The 22500-nt window shown below is 38.8% G+C and overlaps 1 protein-coding gene and 1 long non-coding RNA gene across 2 annotated transcripts; one reads left to right on the top strand and one right to left on the bottom strand.

Annotated features, from left to right (window-relative positions):
* Positions 1 to 608: 608 nt before the first annotated feature.
* Positions 609 to 9453, bottom strand: LOC110066854 (neuferricin-like). Its single transcript, XM_020774104.2, has 2 exons — positions 8614 to 9453; positions 609 to 4527 (listed from the first exon to the last, which is right to left on the bottom strand). The coding sequence occupies exons 1-2, from the start codon at positions 9363 to 9365 to the stop codon at positions 4332 to 4334; spliced, it is 948 nt and encodes a 315-aa protein (XP_020629763.1). The 5' UTR covers positions 9366 to 9453; the 3' UTR covers positions 609 to 4331.
* Positions 4522 to 7749, top strand: LOC149114055 (uncharacterized). Its single transcript, XR_016206393.1, has 2 exons — positions 4522 to 6182; positions 7315 to 7749. It is a non-coding gene; the product is annotated as an uncharacterized LOC149114055 (long non-coding RNA).
* Positions 9454 to 22500: the final 13047 nt, after the last annotated feature.

Below are 22500 nucleotides of genomic sequence, written 5' to 3'. Positions count from 1 at the left end.
CATAATTGATTACCCTATGGAGCCCCCTTAAGTCATTTAAGGTATACATATGAAAGTGACGGTGTCAAATGCACTCATGATCTTTGATTACTACTAGTATTATGCAAAAAGAGCTGTCTCGGTCAATTTGCAGAGAATCCATTGAAACTTGGTAGGCTAATAGTTCTACAGGAAACACACCCACAGCTATAACAAATTCTGTTCCCATGGGTGATGGACAAAACACTGACCCCCAGTCCATGGACTACCCAAATGGACTACCCTAATACGGACTAACCTTCAAAATAATATTCCAAATAAGTACCATTTAATGTTCTTAGCTGCTAGTATACTTAAATTACACATAACTTCTGCTTATGATCATCCTGTACAGCCTCTAACAACCATTTTGAATAATCTTCCTTTAAATAAACTGCTGAACACAAAATGGTGCGATAAGCGTAAACTCAAACCAAATTTCAAATTATCAATGGCTGTTATCAATCAGAGGTACCAATCAGTATCAGGATCATACAAGTGTAAATATAATAACTTGAAAAGCGATTGAGATGTGAGTGAAGAACCGATTCTAATATTTGATTTAGGAATAGCACATTACTACATGTTAATGTCACACAATGATTTTCAGTTTTATTCCATGCGATTCAGTCAGCCACTACACATGCACAAGCTAAAAGATGACATGATAGGAGATGACAGGAATAATGGCTGAATAGTAAACCTTCCAGGAACACTGACAAACTAACAAGGTAGTCAGAACATTCAGTTCCTTTCCATCTATTAATAGCCCTTAATTGTCCCCAAATAATTTGGAGGCAAACAGCCTAAATCTGAATGTTTACAATGCACTTGAGAAAAACACTGGTTGCTGGTGTTATTATTATTATTATTATTATTACTATTATTATTACATTATTTTTAGGGTTAGTCCATTTTAGCGTAGTCCATTTGGGTAGTCCATGGACTGGGGGTCAGTGTTTCGTCCATCACCGTTCCCATGGCAACTCAGTCTTTTCCAGTCCCCACCCACTTGATTTTCATGTGTTAGCGATTTTCATTTTTAAAAACATTACACAAGGCCACGAGTTCGAGCTAAGATATTTATATGCTTGCTGGATCGTGCATATGTGACACCATTAGCAAATATCAAAATGGATTGCCAAAGGTGGCCAAGAAAGCCTTTAATATTGGGGAGGTCTGGAACCCAGTATGTTGCCATGGTAACAAAACTGTTAAGCTCGTATTGTGGAGCACATTTAGTAGAGTCTTACTGCAAAGAATCAAACATTTCTGATACAAATTGGCTGAGATGTCTTTCTTCATATTTGATCAAAATTTGGTTGAGTGTATGATGTCATCATTTGGCTAATTTGCATATTTTAAAAGCTTGAATATCTCAGGAACAAAAAGAGACATTTGAAAATAGTAAACGGCATTTTTTCTTCTCATAAAGACTACTTGTTTGTGTTTCAAAATGGCTTAGATAGGAGAGATGCGATTTTCGTCATAGTACCACTTTAAGGTTACTTGTAAAAGACTGATAAAGCCACGGCCGATAAAATGACTGCAAAGCCATTGGCAAAACTAATACTTACATTATGCTTTAGTGCTGAATAATTATTAAACTTAAACACCACAAGACCTATGGTAAGCCTTTGAAATTTTAGAAGTTGGGCAGCGTCTAAATGCATTTCCTGGCTTTACGTTGAATTATAATCAATCATAAACCAATTTTCCTTAACATGTCTTTTGATCAATCATCCATCGAGACAGGATTTGTTGTTTGATACTCAGATGTAGTGATATGCATCTTCTGTTTAAGTAGATTTCCTCTTTCTTCTTGTTCAATTCATTCGGTTTGCTGAGATGCTTATTGATGAATTTCTATTAAGGTTATTGTGTGTAGTGGATAATAAGTATTTTGTGGGGTTCTGCTTTTATGCTTGGTTTAATCTATATACTACAAAATAAAACAACTATTACACCCCTATACTATAAAAAGCAATGCAAACAAGAGTTAACTGTAAACACATTGCTATACTGCACAGGGCAAAACAGAAATTTACACTTGTTTGTTTGAAAGTTAAATCTCGTTTTGTAAAAAGAGCAGGAAATGCCACAAAATATCATAGTACTGTAAAAGGGTGTGCTGGTTGTCATAACAACCACTTCAAATAAAACCTCCAAAATTTATTTCCTCTTAATTAGTGCAATCACACGTAATTGATCTTTCTTCACCATTCTGAAATAAACTTTTCGGTCCCTTATAGGGTACCATTCCACTTTAATTAAAGTGCCTACGAAGTAAAAAGTAATTGCCACTTATTTGAAAGGCTTTTCAAAGTAAAGAAGAATGGCATTTTCCTTTTTGGAATATCTTTTCTCGTTTTAGAGATATTCACACTTTTGTATTGTGCAAATGAGGAAAGTCATGATGTCATAAATAGTTCCACAATAAAATACTGAATCAAGAATATCTCCAGAAATATAGGAGCAGTGTTCTTCAAACTTGACACCAGAAATGTACATCAGTAAAGAAACAAAATGACACCTACATGTTGTTGCCATGGCAACAATATTGACTCCAGTCTCTGTGAAAAACCAAATATCCCCATTTGCAACCTTTTAAAGCAGGACGAGGGTCTTGCTCAGAACACACAGCGTTCCCATTTTGTCTTAACTCTCCCCACTAGATCGTTGGAAGTGGATGATCCTTGTTTAAGATAAAATCTGGGAATTTTAGTCTTAATTAAAACAGGACCAGCGGCATAACTGTTGTCATGGCAATGGCACATTGGGTGTCATTTTGTTTCATTTGTGATGTGCATTTCTGGTGCCTAGTTTAAAGAACGCTGCTGTAATATTTCTAGAGATATTCTCGATTGAGCGTTGCACTGTTTTAGTGGAACCACGTATGATGTCATCACTTTCCTCATTTGCATAATACAAAATTGTAAATATCTCTAAAAGGGAAAAAAGATATTCCAAAGAGGAAAATGCCATTCTTCTTTACTTTGAAAAGCCTTTCAAATAAGCTGCAATTATTTTTTACTTCATAGGCACTTTAAATATCTCTATAAAGGACACAATGGATTACTCTCACAAGCTTTAGTCAAGCAATTGATAAAATGCAACAGTAAATCTGCATCAAGAATGAAGCATGAATGAATAAATGGTTGAAGCACTGAGTCTTGCTTCAAAATACATGCAAAACTCTATTGCTATAACAGAGGGACCATCCTCTAGAATGCATTGGGATGTTCTGAAGCTTTTTTGCTCAGAACACATGACCGAAAAGGGATAGACCCCTGCCAAATTTTGAGGCCTAGGAACAAGGCAAAGAACCATGAAAATCATTTCTTTTAGATCAGTTTTCAATAATATACTTACAAATTAGACTACTCGGCTGACTTCAAACTGTATTAAAACCAAAACCAAGGTAACTGCTTGAGTACTTTTGACACTCACTCTATAAAAGTACTAAATATTGCTATTTCAACTACATTGACAACAAGCTTACATTTAAGCTTACACACACAAACATATATTGTATCATGTACAGAAATTTGGCTGCATCAATGAATGTGTGAAATTTAACACTTTCTAATTAACACTTAAAGAGCATACAATCATGCTATCCTATCCTTAATGTGCTTTCAACTAGCGAGCCTCTCTTGAAGAAATGAAGAATGATGTTATGCTGTAAACTTCATTGCTATTTACCTAGATTTTTGAAAGGCAACGTTTAGGAAATAGAAAACATGTACCATGTTTCTATGGAGTTATAGAAACACAAGTGGAAGTTTGGGAGAACGAGAAATGCTGTGGGAACACGAGCCGCAGGCAAGTGCTTCCACAGCTTTTTCAAGTTCTCCCAAACTTTCACTGTTCCTTCCATGTTTTGTTACGTACATGCCTCTTACAATGCAGGAAAACTAAACGGGACGTCACAATGTATCTGTAAGTCTTCCAGTATACAATGAAATGGTGTACAGTATGTCTAGATTTCATCTCCAAGGAGATGCCCCTGCAACCCCCTTAAGAAATATGTTTGTGCCCATAGGCATGATTTTGTAGCAGATAGAAAGCATTATTCAATTGCTATGTGGTAAATTTAGCGGAGTTACACAAATGTTTTGCAGACTGTAAGAACATCCTATCCACAGATACTTGTTCTGTTTCCCCACCTACTTAAAAAATTAGTGACAGCCCTGCAGTGTGCTGAGCATTTGTCTTTGCTGGAAGCTGTCAATGAATGCAAAAGTTATGTCATTACCACTGAATGAAAGTTATATTTAACACCTCCACGTTTGTTTTAGTCTTGGATTGACTCAGAGTTTACAAGATGCATCATATTTGTCACAGCCTGGATATTCTTGCAGGTTAGGATTCCTCAAATCACCTTCATTTCCTTCGTTAGTGTCACTTGAAGGGCCAGTTGTCTTGACACAGACACAAGTAGGATCCTTCTTGCCTGGTTTAAACATCTTTCTTGGTACTCCAGCCCAATCTCGATTGATGCCTGCACTATATTCAATAGAAAAAACTTGTTAAAACCAGATGTAATTAATTGAAGGGTGGGGTATTATCAAACCCACTACTGATCGACCCTAGCCTGCGAACAGGCTCCCAGTGAGGCTGGAAAATTAAATTTGCTGAGCGAAGCAAGCAGACGAGCCCAAAACTGAAGAACACAGAGAGCGAAGCGATCTGGGCGGGATGGGGTAGCCTGCAGACTATGTATTTGATGTGCCTATCTGCCCTTAATGATTTGCCTGTAATTAGACCTGTCCAGAAGCTACATTTTTTGGCAAATTTGCAAACAGTTCTAATCAACCTAATTAAACAGCCAGACCCAGTGAAATAGATTGCAAGTAAGCAAAATGTTCACAGAATATTTCAGACTTTGTCCCTCCAGAGCCAATACTGAAATGAGCCTAAAGAAATTATAAACACATGGCAAATGATTGAGGGGTTAAACTCTGTGAAGCAAGGTGCAGATTTGTCTAGTTCTGGGCCTCAATATTTTGCCGATATCATGCCACGGAATGGAATTCTCTGGGCATTTCTGGGATGGTGAATATTAGAGAAAAGCAATTTTAACTCTTTGCTTTTATTTTAATGTTAACTGGTCAAGTTAAATGGCTCATTTGGATCCAAATGGACGTTATCGAGTCAGAAGCATTACCACTTTCAAACCACAGGCAAATACTGACTACTCACAATATCTAAGCCTTTCAAGGTTTCTATTATGTGTAAACGTAGCACTTGATCAAAGAAAACAAAAATATACCAAATTTCTTAAATTCCGGGTCGCAGAGTAAGCTAGAGTAGCTTCCTAAGTTAATTATTTAACTATAGTTTGACTGCTATGTAAATAAACAAGAATTCACTCGCAGCACTGTCTTGTAACCAGCAAGCTTTATGGTAGGTAATTACCCAGAGTAATTACCTTGCAAAATTAAAATTAACCTTGCATGTAATTTCTATATGTATATTTCTGCACAAACCACTTAACCACAGGTTTATTTACTAAACAACAATGTACTACAGCAACCCTTTCTAGAATTCTCTTTAACAAACATGTAAGGAGATAAAAAAACCAACAAGTCAAATTGTCCTGGCCTTGGACTTTGCACTCAGATCACAAAGCAGCAACACAATTATTATTTCATCATGACAAGCTCTATTAGAACTGGACTCCATGAAACACAGATATTTCAACAGATTTCTATCAGTAATAATAATTGGACCGAGTGGAGTACAATTCAGGGAGTAATCGCGTGAGTAATTTCAAAATTGGACAAGTGCTGATTTGAAATTACGAGCACGATTACTCCCTGAATTGTACTCCACTCAAAACTGAATTGTACTCCACCTTCATCTACCTTCGGAGGTCCGAGGTTCAAGGCCTGCCACTAGCGGGATTTGTTTCTCGGTAGTCCCGAGTTCAAATCCTTGGTCACGTTTTGTAAATAGCCAACTGGTCTGCTTCCTGCCAGTTGGGATTTTTAACCATGTTACGTTTATAAACAATTATTATTGGATGAGGTTTTTCCAATTACTAATTAATTGTATCTATAACAAATTTCAGAATGTCTTTTGAGAACTTCTTTTGGGCAAAAATGTCAATAACGCTTTTCACAAACCATTACAGAGCGCGTAATTGATGTGCGAATCAAGTGGGTATCCAATTACGAAAAGTTCAAATTGGATACCTGTCATTGGACAGCCACGTGATTGTGTGTCAATTATGTTACAAATAGGTGCACAGGGAACCAATCACGATCAAGAATTTTGTTATAGATACGATTAGCGACTGAATTGGATGACACAATGTCCTGTTACCAATTAATCATAACCATTACACTTTCCCACAAAAGTAAAAGTTTCATTTCAAAAAGAGCTTTTAATATAGCCATTTTTAAATATCACAATTAAAAATATCGAGAACACCTTGCACAATGGCTGTTAAGTTTCTTTCAAAGCAGTCACTGGAGATTAAATCTCCACAATTTTACAAAGTTAGTCTCTTAAATTGGTTACTAATCACAGTGATTATAATTAATGTTGTGATTGGTGGATTTAGTGGAGAGGACTTAACATGATTGGCTCGTGTAACTGTCCAATTACAAGTGTCCGATTACAACTTTGAAGATTAATCAGTCAGAGCAAAATACAGCAGTTTATGCACCAATCACATTTGAAGAAATTGTAATTGTTAGGATTAAACGTCAAATTAGTACAGGAGCGAAATACTCTTCCAGTTTTCAGTTCAAAAGAGTCGGAACTATTAAAACATTTCATAGTTGAACAGAATTTACAGGTCACAACCTGTTAGCATTTGAACTTCATAAAAGTAGACACTAAAGCTTCTGTACCAAACTGGAGCAAACTTGTTACAAGATAAAGGGTGCATTCCTTTGGGGTGATCTGGATCAAGATCAGTGATCCAAGATCTGTCTGGATCATGGTGCATCAAAGGAACCGATGAATCCACTCTGGTCATGGATTCATCAGTTCCTTTGATGACAGATCTTGGATCACTTATACTGATCCAGATCACCCCAAGGGAAGGCACCCACAGTTTCCCATTCCTTATGTTGCATTAATCAGCATCTTCTCTGACTGAGTTATTTGGTGAGAATGATTGAAGTTGTACGGGTAGCAAAATTGGTTGAGTAAATGAGCCCCTTTGGTTTCTTGCTGTACATAAAAAATTATGAAAGACCAGTAATACCTGAAGCTTAGCCAAAATCAACAACAAGCATTCTGCTGCTGATCCTAACGCATGCGCATTCTGTTATTGTCTAGGCTACTCTGGGCTATTTGTCTGGGATACATCACCAAAATCAGTTGACTATGAAGGCCTGGTAGAAAGCTGTTCAAGGACCAGGCAACATGCAGATAACAGTGGAAAGTCTAGAAACCATGCCTTTGACCCCCCCAAAAAAATTACTATAGCACAGCCAAATGGCTACATTGTGTGAAATTAAATAACGAAAAGTTGAGAGACCGAAAATTAAAAGAGAATGCCAAATGCGAAATGTTATGAGCCATAGGAGTTGTGTAGGGCGGTCAACCATATTTTACAAAGATCTGTCAAATATTATATTTAACATTAGTGTATAACTATATTTATATATTTATTTTTGTTTTTCCGAGTAGCTGTTGTTGTTGTCTATATAGTTATAACAAATGTATTTTGTAATTTGTCATCAATAACAACTATTAAAATCAATGAAAATATGTTCTGTTTTTCTTTTCTACTGGTTTGTTTTCAAACAAAAATATTCACACGTCATGTCTTCTCAATTGAAACTAAAACTAAGTAGAAAACGGAGAATTAAAATAGTAAAAATCTATGTCAAGAGCAGATATCCAAACACCGTCACGGTCACGATTTGCTTTCTTTAAGGTTGATGAATTAATGAGTTTGAGAAACACCTGTAAAACATTCAGATTAATTCTGAAACTTTCTTTCAATTACTTTTGGTATCCTCTCGAATAAGTTCCCCTGCCACTGATCTGTATGGCCAGGTTTCTTCTTTTTCAGTTCCCCTTTAACATGCCACCTGTCTTTTTCTACAACGCTGGAAACTGTGGAAAGCAGCACAGACAGGAAAATTGGGCTTCCTAGCCTATCTCCTCCACTGTTGGCATTTTGTTCACATAAATTTGTTCCGGGTGAAAGTGTATCCCTACCTGTAAAATTTTGCTTGTAAAGGGTGATCTTTGACCATCCTGTTAGGGTAAGCCTAACACTCGTCAGTCGGAGTTGCTTTTAGCAAAAATGTGCATTGGTGGGGGATCGGGAATCCTAACCCAGACTTACATGTCAATCACTTTTTGCTTTATCCTTCTCCTCTCTCACACCTTTTTAGCATCAAGTTCGGCAACTGTTAGGATGGGCTCCTGAAGACTAACTTCTGATATAAGGGGGCTCCTTAGGAAAATTCCTTATGCAGAAGCTTTGTAAATACGGTTGACATTTTGTTACAACTGCACACTGCTAAGCTTCTCACTATCCACTACAGCTGCGATTAGCGTAGCAATAAGAGAACGGCATTCGTGATGGAACGCTGGAGGGACATCAAATTGAGTCATGCATACCTGTTTTGAGAGCACCACACAGTTGAGCCTTCCTCCAAACTCCATCTTGAATTACATCCTGGAAAGCGTTTATTTTCAGCTTCTTGAAGCTTTTTCAGTTTTTGACCTTCTTTGATGACGGCTTTGGCTTCATTTAACGCTTCTGTGGGATTTCCCTCACTGTCGTAGTAACGCCCAATTAATTTTCCGACAAAAGTATAATCCTTTCTGTAAAAATCTAGCCACTCTTTGATACCTAACATTTCTTCTGGGGACAAACCCTTCACATCATCTACGGCTTTCTCTCTTGAGAAAACTCCTGTCACGAACGACGGCGTTGAGTCGCGACCAGCAAAGACATTGTATCCACTTCCGACTTCATAATGTCTCCTTCCTTTGTCCACATCGTAAACTCGGCCAAGAATTGATATATATATTGGAATGCTAGGATTGGAACCATCGTGTTTCGAAAGTTCCTCTTCAGTAAGTAATGGCTTAGGTTTGATAGTTGCTTTAGCTGTTTCAGAATGATTTGGATTTGCAAAAGGATTTGTAAACTGACGGATAACAGTAAAGATTAAAAGGCCCGCGATTAGCACTGCTGCGACTGACCACAGTATGAAAGCTCTTGAAACTTTGGAAAATACAGCATCATTATCTCTATGGGATGCACGCCTATTTCCACCTTGACCTTGGTCGCTACAAGCCTGGTCAGATGAAAGTTTGTCGAGATTCCAGGATTTGCTTGACTTCAGGTTTCGTTGCCTTGACATGCTCACTGTGTGTACAGTAGAGCAAAAAAATTTTTCGTTTTATATACTAGGCTTACTCAGCAATATCGAACCGATAGGCTAAGAGGCTCGGGTACGTACGTCATGTATGGGGATATATGTTGTACCAAACCTCAGGTCATGGGTCAGACACCTTCATCTACCTTCTGGGAGGTCCCGGGTTCAAGGCCTGCCACTAGCGGGATTAGTGTATAATTTTGTGGCTCGGTTTGTTCCTTTAATATTTTAATGTTTTCTCGCTAATTTGTTTTTGTAGAGTGTATGTAATCCGTTTGTTTGGCCGATGTTCGGACACTCTAGTCACAACCAAGAGGAAACAGTTGTTCAAGCAAGTATAAATAAATCTGCAAGGGCTTGGATGTCGTCAATTATAAATTCGTTGCACTGTAAATATATCAAATCGATTATAGTAAATTTTTCCTATCACGTTCACTTCCTGTCTTGAATTGTTATCTCAAATGTTGTTCAGTCATCTACAATAATTTGACTGCTTTTCAGAACTCCCAGTTCTTCATGGCAAGGTCAATGCTAAGCCCGCTCATCCCCCCGCGCTTTTGACAGTTTGTTTTGGTGCACAGAAAATCTCCATGGTGGGGCCATGAGATAAGTGCAGATGTTCCACCTATGGGATAGTGTCCAAATGCCATGTTTGTGTTATAATGGTATTGCTGTGTACTCATGAGCACTAATATAACGTGAAAAAGCATCTTCTATTTGGTGACTAGTCTGTTAAAGTTTGATTTGGACTGTTTACATTCATGTACTTTACTTTTTTTGTATAAAGCATATTGAAATATTGTTTCATACGCGGCGTCGACAAAACCTGGATCGGATCGGACCGGATCACGGATCGGATCACGGATCGGATCAAGGAAAAAAAATTCAAAATTCAAAATTTTGTTGAGCAAATTACACTAGAGTGACTACTGTGAGCAGAACGTTTTATTCAATTCAGGTGTGATATTCCTTTATTCTTTTATAATATCAAGCCAACTGGGAGCTGGTCACAGATGATTTTTTTTCAGGCTGTTGGGTTTTGATTGCGATGATCAATCATGTCTTCATATCTTTCTCCGCAGTTCAGATAAATGATATTTCGTATATTCCCTTGCATCAAAGGTAAACTGTCATAAAACGCGTCAGCATGGCAATAATAGGACAAACGTATGAATCGAAACACAAAACTAAAAACACTAATAATATTAAACACCTAATGATTTCAAACAATTTCCGTTTCTGAGACAAGTCTATACTTTTACAAGATGTGAGTTTGGAATACGATATTTCGTACTGGAATAATACGAAACAGACCATTTGTATTTCAAGGAAATACAGCTGTTTTACAAAAAAATATAGGAATAACATCGATAGTGTGAACGATAACGCAACCCGAGAATAGACAACATTTTAGGAGTTACGTCACGATTTTTAAAGTCATTTTTAGGGTCGTAAAGAGTTGCCTTTATATGGAATAAAACCTTAAAATGATCGTGTTCTAGGATAGAAAGCACTTAAGAGGCAAGAACAAATCAAAACGGAATGAGGATCGTTAAGGATGACAAAGATTAACGAGGACTGCAAATGACGAACTTGAAAAACTAGGCTAGTTTTTTTCAAGATGCGCAATTCGTGACGTAGCTCCTTTAAAGCAAGTCATGTCCTTAAGCTTTCGTACGTAAGCTTTCTCATTAACTGTAACGCTAACTGTAACGCTCACATCTGACACGAAAAAGTAGCCGAGAATTAGCTACTGATACTAACAACAATTTCAAAAACGAGAATGGGAGGTTCACGCAAGCTTCAAGCCAACTAACCTTCAAATATAACTACATCTGCCTGTTCATTACAATTTAAATTCGTCGTAAATCAGACGCTTATGCGGCTTTTTAAATGACCTCTTGTCATTCTCTGTAATTAACATGTCATTGCGTCAAATTCGGGATTCTTATTTTTATTTAACCAGGAGCCATAATCGGGGACGGAGACCGTAAGCGCGCACCATTTCAAGTATTGGGGTTGTCCCCATGATATGGGACAATAATTCTATTTTTAGAACAAATTGCGCCATCACCTGCGGCACACGCGCGTCCGGCACACGCGCGTCCGCTCCGGTCCGATCCTGCTTTTGTCCACGCCGGACTCGAAATGGGTTCTTGTATAATGTCAACAGTTTTTATCGGCTAATCCCCTGTAGACCCCCGTTTTGTAGTTCGAACTGGCCTTATCTACAAAACAATGACCCCATCAATTGATATCGTGTCAGCTGACAACGAACAAAGCATTCAAGCGAGGGTCTTCGTTTTGTAGTTCGAGCCCGTCTTAATTATCTACAAAACGAAGACCCCATTGATTCCACGTCAGATGACAACGAACAAAGCATTTTAGCAAGGGTCTTCGTTTTGTAGTTCGAGCCGGCCTTATCTACAAAACGAAGACCCCATTGATTCCGCGTCAGCTGACACAAAGAAAGTATTTAAGCGAGGGTCTTCGTGTTTTAGTTCGAGCCGGCCTTATCTACAAAACGAAGACCCCATTGATTCCGCGTCAGCTGCCACAAAGAAAGCATTTAAGCGAGGGTCTTCGTTTTGTAGTTCGAGCTGGTCTTATCTACAAAACGAAGACCCCATTGATTCCACGTCAGCTGACAACGAACAAAGCATTTTAGCGAGGGTCTTCGTTTTGTAGTTCGAGCCGGCCTTATCTACTAAACGAAGACCCCATTAATTTCGCGTCAGTTGTTGTCTGGAGAAAAGGGTTGACCCACAGGCGGCCCAAGCTCTCAATGTTATCCGTTTTTTTCCTTTTTATGCGAACGTTCAGGCTAACGTGACATATGGCATGTACTATTACATAACGACCGAATTTGACCACGCGAAACATGACTCACGCCTCGCAGTATATGGAGGTGTTGTGTTACAACGGTTTGAATTTATAAAGGTTTGTATGGGAATGCAACGGCTTTGCTTGAAAAGCCAATTATTCTTATATTTTGTGAATAAAATCTACTTACCCTGTTGCTTTGTTGTTTGCCAGCTCCTCGGACCGATCTAACGCGATTTCGGCGAGCTATCGTTCTGTGGGTTTCCACTGCTAAAAGAAAGACAAGGCCGGACACCGATTTCCGGAGTGCCCGCCGCTCGAAGGGCTATCTTTAAAATGAGGAACGGGGAATCGGAAAATAAAAATAAAGAACGGGGAACGGGGAACGGGGAACGGGGAACGGGGAACGGGGAACGGGGAACGGGGAACGGGGAACGGGGAACGGGAAACGGGAAAGGGGAAACGGGGAACGGGGAACGGGGAATTTTTAAAATGGGGAATCTTTAAAAGCGGGAATCTTTAAAATGGGCAATCTTTAAAAGCGGGAATCTTTAAAAGCGGGAATCTTTAAAAGCGGGAATCTTTAAAATGGGGAATCTTTAAAAGCGGGAATCTTTAAAATGGGCAATCTTTAAAAGCGGGAATCTTTAAAACGGGGAATCTTTAAAAGCGGGAATCTTTAAAACGGGGAATCTTTAAAACGGGGAATCTTTAAAAGCGGGAATCTTTAAAATGGGCAATCTTTAAAAGCGGGAATCTTTAAAATGGGCAATCTTTAAAATGGGGAATCTTTAAAATGGGGAATCTTTAAAGTGGGGAATATTTAATAGCGTTAATCTTTACTGAAAAGTGAACGAGAATCTCTCAGTTTCCCACCGGAAGCTATTTATTCTCTCACATGTATCAACTCAACAGGTACAGAGACAGTTGTGGAATTTATTCATTGTAATTTTATTGCACGCTATTAAAGCACATCGATTTCGCGTGATAGTGGAGCGGTTCAAATCTCGATTCTCACTCTGAGATCCGCTAGACCAACCAAAGAATCTAACCGCCTGGATTTATCTTAACTCCGGACTGTGACGTTTAGTTTCGCAGCGATGGATATTTGTCGTAGCCTTATCATGTGCTAATGGAAGGACTTACGACTTAACGACAAATATATGGCAGGGAAAACACGTTTTTGATCGTTTAATCGATAAATCAACAGTCCCCTCAGATGACGTCGCTAAAATTCAAACTACAAAACTATTAATCATCCTGAGATTTTACTTTCATGATGTGTAAGAGCAGCTGAAAACTAATAGTCATACAAATTTTTGCTCCAAGTGGGTTCTTGGTTTTGTAATAGACTGCGCTTGAATTTCTAATCTTTTGCGTGACGTGGCATTTACATGAGGGCAAGAAAGCTGTCATGTTGGTTAAGAGAGTGACTTATTTCGGGGAATTTGGCTATCTGAACAGTTCATGTATTAGAAAAAGTATTATTTTTAAAATGTTTTTGAGTTCTTGAAGAGATAAATTCACGCTTTTGTAGTAAAACTCAGTGACAGATGTTTCTGTTGGTTTCCGGCCGACATCCGGATGGGCGCCAGCATGGCGTCTCCATCAAAATCTCTATAAATTTGGGTAAAAAAATTCTCCGCATGTCTTGCGTAAGAAACATTGCTGTGACCTGAATCTTAGCGAAAGTCATTGCATATTTACCTTCTTTCTCTTCAAGATTCTGGACTTTATCGTTTGAACTGTTTTCATTTTTATTTTGTTTATTTTGAATTGCATGACACTGAAAACCGGCAATAAAGCAATTCGATGCTCGATGCCCGAACGATGTGACGGCGAATTTCGCGTATAATCCGTCATTGCGTGCTTAATGATACCTCTTCCTACGCCATGCAGTCATGCGAAGACAATTTCAAAGTGCCCATTGCATTCACTTTAAAGAAGAAAGAATCGGTGGCTTTGAAGGTCTTCCACAGTTTAAGTGGAATGATCTCGGCGAACAAGATGTAATAGGGGAAGGGTCGTTTGAAGCCGTTTTTATCACAAAAACCAGGAACAAGGACGGAAAGTCAAAACAGTGGTTGACAAGAAATCACCCGCTTTTAATAAAGATTCCCCATTTTAAAGATTCCCGCTTTTAAAGATTCCCCATTTTAAAGATTCCCGCTTTTAAAGATTCCCCATTTTAAAGATTCCCGCTTTTAAAGATTCCCCATTTTAAAGATTCCCGCTTTTAAAGATTCCGCATTTTAAAGATTCCCCGTTCCCCGTTCCCCGTTCCCCGTTCCCCGTTCCCCGTTCCCCGTTCCCCATTCCCATTCCCATTCCCATTCCCATTCCCATTCCCATTCCCCGATTCCTGGTTCTCCGTTTTAAAGATAGCCCCGCTCGAAGCGAACAAATCCACTGAAAATAACCCAGCCGGCTCAATTCCTCCGTAGAATCGAAGAAGAAATGTTGAAGTTCCATGTCAGTTCACTCGCTACGCGATTCCGTCCACAACGCCTTCGCAATGATACATTTATTTCGAGATTGCTTCGCTCGTAAACTCAAAACAGCCGCGTCACAAAAGTTAGGACACTTTCGCGGTGTTGGGTAACTATAATTAGCCCGACCGGGGGTAGTCAGTAACGATTTGTCAACGGTCAAACCAAAATGCTCCCCGGGTAACAAGGCACTCCCTCTATGGGTTTGACAACTAAAGCACGAGGGTACCCGGGGAGCATATTGGTTTGACCGTTGACAAATCGTTGCTGACTACCCCCGGTCGGTCTTCGTTTTGTAGTTCGAGTCGGCCTTATCTACAAAACGAAGACCCCATTGATTCCGCGTCAGATGACAACGAACAAAGCATTTAAGCGCGGGTCTTCGTTTTGTAGTTCGAGCCGGCCTTATCTACAAAACGAAGACCTCATTGATTCCGCGTCAGCTGACAAAGAAGAAAGCATTTAAGTGAGGGTCTTCGTTTTGTAGTTCGAGCTGGCCTTATCTACAAAACGAAGACCCCATTGATTCCGCGTCAGTTGACAACGAACAAAGCATTTAAGCGCGGGTCTTCGTTTTGTAGTTCGAGCCGGCCTTATCTACAAAACGAAGACCCCATTGATTCCGCGTCAGGAGACAAAGAAGAAAGCATTTAAGTGAGGGTCTTTGTTTTGTAGTTCGAGCCGGCCTTATCTACAAAAGGAAGACCCCATTGATTCCGCGTCAAGCGCGGGTCTTCGTTTTGTAGTTCGAGCCGGCCTTATCTACAAAACGAAGACCCCATTGATTCCGCGTCAGTTGACAACGAACAAAGCATTTAAGCGAGGGTCTTCGTTTTGTAGTTCGAGCCGGTCTTATCTACAAAACGAAGACCCCATTGATTCTGCGTCAGCTGCCACAAAGAAAGCATTTAAGCGAGGGTCTTCGTTTTGTAGTTCGAGCTGGTCTTATCTACAAAACGAAGACCCCATTGATTCCGCGTCAGATGACAACGAACAAAGCATTTAAGCGAGGGTCTTCGTTTTGTAGTTCGAGCCGGCCTTATCTACAAAACGAAGACCCCATTGATTCCACGTCAGATGACAACGAACAAAGCATTTTAGCGAGGGTCTTCGTTTTGTAGTTCGAGCTGACCTTATCTACAAAACGAAGACCCCATTAATTTCGCGTCAGTTGTTGTCTGGAGAAAAGCGTTGACCTGGTTTGACTGTCTCTGGTTTGATAGACCTGTAAATAAACAAGTCTTCGTTTTTGGGTCTTAGGTCTTAGGTCTTAGGTCTTAGGTCTTAGGTCTTAGGTCTTCGTTTTGTAGACACCCCCAGCACAACTATATTGATGACATGACCAAACTATGGTTTTGTCAAACACCTAACCCGCCTCGCATACCAGTGTTCTACACGCTTACAAAAATTCACAAACTAACTCCGGTTGGGAGGCCCGAGGAGCTGGCAAACAACAAAGAATACAACACAGCAACAGGGTAAGTAGATTTTATTCACAAAATATAAGAACAATTGGCTTTTCAAGCAAAGCCTTTGCATTCACATACAAACCTTTATAAATTCAAACCGTTGTAACACAACACCTCCATATGCTGCAAGGCGAGAGTCATGTTACGCGTGGTCAAATTCGGTCGTTATGTAATAGTACATGCCATATGTCACGTTAGCCTGAACGTTCGCATAAAAAGGATAACATTGAGAGCTTGGGCCGCCTGTGGGCGAATGGGCCATCGGGCGAAACGACCGCAATTCGCTATTTTGATTTATATAATTCATGTATTCATGCATAGCTAGAAGAAATGTCAACATCATGTCAACGGATGTAAGTGTATGGGTTGAAATAAAACTTTGAATTTCAGATTAGAAATGACAATGATGGATTTGTAGCCAAAACACCACCTGGGATGAGTACTGCCTTGCTAAGTTGTAGAACCGTAAATCTTGAGGAGCGTTACACCAAATTAAACAACTGAAATCCATTTTGGTTTGCAACGTTTCCAAACATGCAAATGCCCACAAGAAGGGAATTAATTCCACCTTAAGCACAAACAGATTTCCTTTGTCTACGTTTCGTACAAAACAAGATATATTCCTCTTTTCGGGATCCTCCATTTTCTCTGGGGGCCGTAAACTTTTTTTATATTCAACACCGGCCCAGAACCTAGCTTTAAAACCGAAACATTGTCCTCCACAATGTTCATTTTCTCTGTCGTCACATTCTCTAAACATACAACATCCTTACCCTGCAACGGCGTCTTCTTCACGATTTCACACTCATCCTGGCTAATTGGCTCATCCAATTACTAATTAATTGTATCTATAACAAATTTCGGACTTAAAAATGTCTTTCGAAAACTTCTTTCGTGCGAAAACGTATGTAGCGCGTTTCATAAGTCTTGAATTTGTGGGAAACATTGCAAAGAAAGCAGGTGTAAATCATGTGGGTATCTCATTATAGGTGTCCAATTACAAAAACTTCAAATTGGATACTTATAATTGGACATCCGCGTGATCGCGCGCCGATTACGTGGCAAATAGGCGCGCTGAGAACCAATCACGATCGAGAATTTCGTTATAGAGAGGTAGGGGTTATCAGCCGAAGCTGAAGGCCGAGGCTGATGACCCTTACCGAGACCTTGATTATTCTGGAAATCACAAAAACCGAATCTAATAATTGTTTTATTATACATTGAACGAAAAAAAAAGGAAGTCATGTTTTTGCTACATGACATGATCACCCGTGACCTTGAGTGTCCTTGACCTGATTATTGTATAATCTGCAGCTAGATGGGCGCTGATTTCGAAAATTCACTGAACACTTTCGGCCAATCAGAGAAGAGATAGTGAGTTCAATTTATAGTAATAAACAATAATTATTGAATGAGGCTTTTGTGATATCTGGAATAATCAAGGTGCGTTGAAATGTTTCGATCTTTTGGCTGGGGCTTTACTAGATAGATGTTTTGGTGTGTAGTATCGCTGTATATTTTTAGGAGTTGTGCCCTACGGGCTCGTCAAAATACAAACAACGAGTATAAATATAAGGCGATACTACACACCAAAACATCTAATAAGAGATTTATTATCCAACTGCTGTAGTCAATAAATTTATCAATGACAAGATGCATAACTGCGTAAACTTGGTCGTCTTTCCTGGCATATCGAGCTGTAAACGCCAAGAAATCAACATGGTGAAGTCTTAGTTGTCTTTTGTCAATTGTTTCATAGCTCTAGCATAGTGTTGTATATTGCCCACTGTCTGTTTTTTTAGGCCTGGTCTGTGGTCTGCATTCTTTTAAGTAAAGCAATGAAGGTTTTGGCAGTAAAATGCTAACTTTCAACCTATATGATTGCATTTGTGTCCATCTATGTGGCCAACAGGACTTTTAAAAAATAGATAAAGTATTGCTGATTGAAATGAACTCAGATACTAAAATGTCATGTTTGTTCTATGGGTTAACACTTTTCAACCCAGCTTGTTTCAGATATTGTTTTGAATGATTGCATTCTTTTGGTTATAGTATGATTTGGGAGAGTTTTTTTAGAGAAGAAGTAACTTTTCTTTTGCAGAGATTTTGGAAAATGGGTAGTTTCTTAAATTACCCATATCTCCCACACAGAAGGGATTTTTTCTAATCCCCCCACTCTAGAAATTCCAATTAAGTGTTATACATTTCCTTAAAGTTTTTGGCCTTTGAGATCACTGCCACCTTCAGGAATTTCCAATGCATTCTGTGGGGGAATATGGACATATTCTTGAACCACACAATGTTTTATTACTTCTTGGGAGTTAAAAAGGAAACTATAGCAAAGTTTGCAGGGATATCTTTTGTTAGCTTCATCCCCCCTTGCAAATGGTATTGTTTTTTGGAAAGAAGGGAACTTTGATTGAAATTGGTGTTTCGTGGGAATTTCTGTTTGTCAGTATGTTTAAGTAGTACTTCAAGCTTTTTGAATGAAGAACAATGTTTATTGAACAAATAATTACCAATAAATTCTGATCTATGTTTCTTGTGAATAAAAATGCTTATGTAAATGCTTGTTTGTTCAGTACAGATAATCAGTTGCCTAGATAGCCAAAGTAAGCTCCAGATGTTTACACTATTTTCCGGCCGCAATGTTGGCGTACCGCGGAGGTACTCGTCTCTGTAAATTGGTGCGAAATATTTCGACGAATATCTGAGCTTGGGAAAACGCACAGAATTAAAAATTAGCGAAGTGTGATCTTTATTAATCTCCTATAACATCACAATTTCTTGATTTAATCCACTAAATGGTTGTCGAATAAATTTTTTATTGCGTCAGGATTGCGTGACAGTGCAAGCCAAGAATTGTTTTGCTGGGGTCAACGTACACGTACATTAGTTTCTTTCAGCGTAAATGTACAATAATTCGCTACATGGGTTTCACTCTTGTAAAAACACATAGCTCTGTTACAAGAAAATAACGAGAAAATGTCGTTTAGTTCGAGATTTTATCTTTATTATACTTAACGAAGTTTCTCGGCGCGTTTTACTTAGGTGTACTCGAACAGATACATTCGTAAACAAATTTTCTAACCTTTCTGCTCTTGTTGTTCAGACGTTCTTGAGTTCGTGCTGGGATTCTACTTGGTTCACGATCATACGATAACGCTTATGAAGATGCTTTTTATCAAGTTGAAGAGTTGATAGCCCCGGTTGATGGCTCCTTTGGTATAACATGATTCTTGAAAGGCTTGCAGACCGACCCGTTCCGAAAACGCTTAATGTCCTTTAGTGTTGGTCTACCTCGAACGGTGTGTTCGTTTGTATATCATTTCATCGCCCCAGAAATCGTGGAATCCGTGCTGACTTCTCACGACGACAACTTCTGTAAATCCCATATGCTGTACGCATGCACAGGTGACGCATGCGCTTTAGAGACCAGACGGCGATTTGTGACTTGAACGCAAACAAAAATGAAGGGCAATTTTAAACTTGGGCTGCGTTTGGGATACGCCCAAGTAAAAGGAGGGAGAGTGTGACAGATTCGCGTGCGCGCGCCGACCTGTACAGCAAACAGGTTTTCTACTGTACAAATAACTACAATATCGCTGTATATTTGTACTGTTATTTGGATGGTATTCGCTTCAGTTGGATAATAATCTCGGATATTCCCCAGTTTTAGCTGGGGAATATTCAGTCACGTAAAGCGTTTAGACCAATCGTGCGCGAGCGAAAATATTTGATGGATTATAAACTAGCCTATCTTCCCCATATCACATGTCATAGACTGCTGAAATGCCCCCTGACCCTCCAATTGTGAGCCGCAATGCTGATGGCCAAAATGACAGTAAAAACTATTTATATCAGGTCAAAAAAAGATGGATATGCCAAAAAAAATCAGTATTTGTGGTATAGACTATGATAAAAAAAAACTTAATTTTAACCTTTAGTTCTCCTTTATGAACTGAAAAGCATAAAAATCCTCTTTACATTCAATGTCAATACAAAACACCGAGCTTTATTTAACTGACTTTAGTTTAAAAAACTGCAACAATCTGCAACATATTTATGTCGAATTATTGATAAGCTTCATTGTTATTTGAGTCTTTGAGAGCAATTTCAAGCAAAAAATACATAAAATGATAATTAAAACTGGTGCTCGTTTGTAAGCCCCCCAATTCAAAATATGCTCCACCATCCCTGTAACCACACTTGTTTAAGGATGTTGCCTACTAAATACAAAAGTTTTTGCGCCAGGTTAGCACCACACAGAAAAAGTAGATCTTTGCAAGGGCTACGGGAATCCCCAAAGAAAAATTGGGGTAACCATGCATTTTTTCGAGATAATTAGCCTTAAATCTCAACAAAAATGCGGACATCAGCATTTTTCTGAAAAAAGAAGGAAAGGATATCTCTTCACAGATTTCCTTAGAATTCGCCTTTACAGACAGAAAAGCAAACACATTTATAAAGATCTTAAAACTACATGGTAAATGGTAACATAAAAGCCATTTTTGGTATGTTTCTAATAACAAAATCGTTGCAACGGCGCTTTTAGGGTCTCTGACAGCCTTCCTCTGGTTTAGCTAAAATACAGTCGAAATACCTTTTGCTCACAACCAGAAACTAATCACATATTGAATAGGCTTGCCACCTCCATTTCATAACATAAAATGTAGGGGTAGCCATGCGTTTTTTAAAGTTATTGATCGTTTTTGAAAACTTTTACGGTGCCTGTTACATATTTTCCTGTCACCCCCCCCCCCCCCAGTAAGTAAAACCTTTGCGTATCTCGAACTTGTTTTGCATGCGCACTAGGCCATCTGCAGGTACAAGGTTACAGTTAGATTTCAGTATAATTTTCGACAGATAACAGCTAGTTTTTCAGCTGGAAGAAGTTAACAGTTAGTGGTTAGCAATATGCTGCTATTCTGGTGTTCCTGGTTTAAATACAGGTTTATTAAACTTGATTTGGTCACAGTGGGAAAATTTTGCTTTCATTTTAGTCATGTACTTGGTAGCGTAGTTGACTGTGTCAGTGTCAACCCCAGCGCGCGTGTGGCACTTAAACCTGCCTTGCGTGATGCGCAGAACGTGTGCACACTAACAAAAGTAGGCACCGTCCTTAAGTGAAAACCTTTGTCTTGCTGCTTTTACCTTCGTCCTAGTCCAAACTTGGCATCTCACCTACTTAGTGCTCAATCAACATTTTTCCAGCACTAAGCACAACCAGCAAGCCACAACTATTCTGGATTCTACATACAAGTATATCATAAATTCTAAATCTAATTTTTGCCTCTATATATCGCAGCCAACCAAACTTGTTGGTCCTCATTGGATTGGCTACTACTCCTAACATGCACACTAAATTTTATAAACCCCAGAAAATTAAGTACCCGACAGTCTAACAATGTCACTAAATATAAATAACTCTTGCACCCATTGTGTGCCTAACGTTTTTGGATGTTAATTTCTTTAAATATAATGAAACAACAAGTTTTGTACTTATATTTTTTATTTAAATAGTTTTCTAGTTAATTGGCATATTATGTATAGATAAACGAGTGTCATTACAATAATATAGCATCCAATAATAGTTGGGCACAATTTTATCATATGTATTCTGAAAGATTTTTCAAGGATTAAGGTGTTGTAAGGATGCATTTCAAGTAGGGTGCATAGCTGGAATTAGTTTGTGAAATTTAGTTTTGCATAAATGAGTACATTACTTGGGAGAATCTTGACAGAGGACGTGAGTGCAGACTGAACGCAGTGAGGTCTGTACACACGACTGAGGTCAAGATTCTCCTAGACAGACCAACTTAGCTCGGTTAATAAGATGTTTATTCGTTTAATGTAACTGGTTTGCTGACATTTTGCTTGCAAACAGAAATGAGCCTAACTTAAATCTGCTGAAATTTGCTCATCCTCTTTACCTTTTTTTCCTTCGTCATCAGGCTTTTTGGCAATTCCATAAATGATTGAGAAGAAAATAAAAGGAAACAGTGAACATTTTTGTATTTTAGTTAGCTACTTTTTCAACACAAAATGAAACCGGTCTAGATGCCGGTCTAGATGGGAAAATCTAGACTGCGGTCAATATCGATTTCAGCCAATCAAATTCGTGAATTCAGTAGTTCCCAGTCCTTGTGAGAAACAGCCATATAATAAAACATGATATTAAACAGCTGCAACAAGGGAACAGACTAAAATAACTATATCACATTTCAACCTACTTGTGAAAACTAGTCCTTGTTGACACAAGCATGCTTGTAATGCATATGCCTTCAAATGTATCTAACTATATATACATTTTGCACACATTTGTTTGCTTTGACTAAA

This window comes from Orbicella faveolata, unplaced genomic scaffold (genome assembly GCF_042242905.1).
Source record: "Orbicella faveolata isolate gen_17 unplaced genomic scaffold, um_ofav_v1 contig_14, whole genome shotgun sequence".
Lineage (NCBI taxonomy): Eukaryota > Metazoa > Cnidaria > Anthozoa > Scleractinia > Merulinidae > Orbicella > Orbicella faveolata.
Note: the sequence above shows the minus strand (reverse complement) of the source record. Positions and strands in the feature narration are given on the sequence as shown.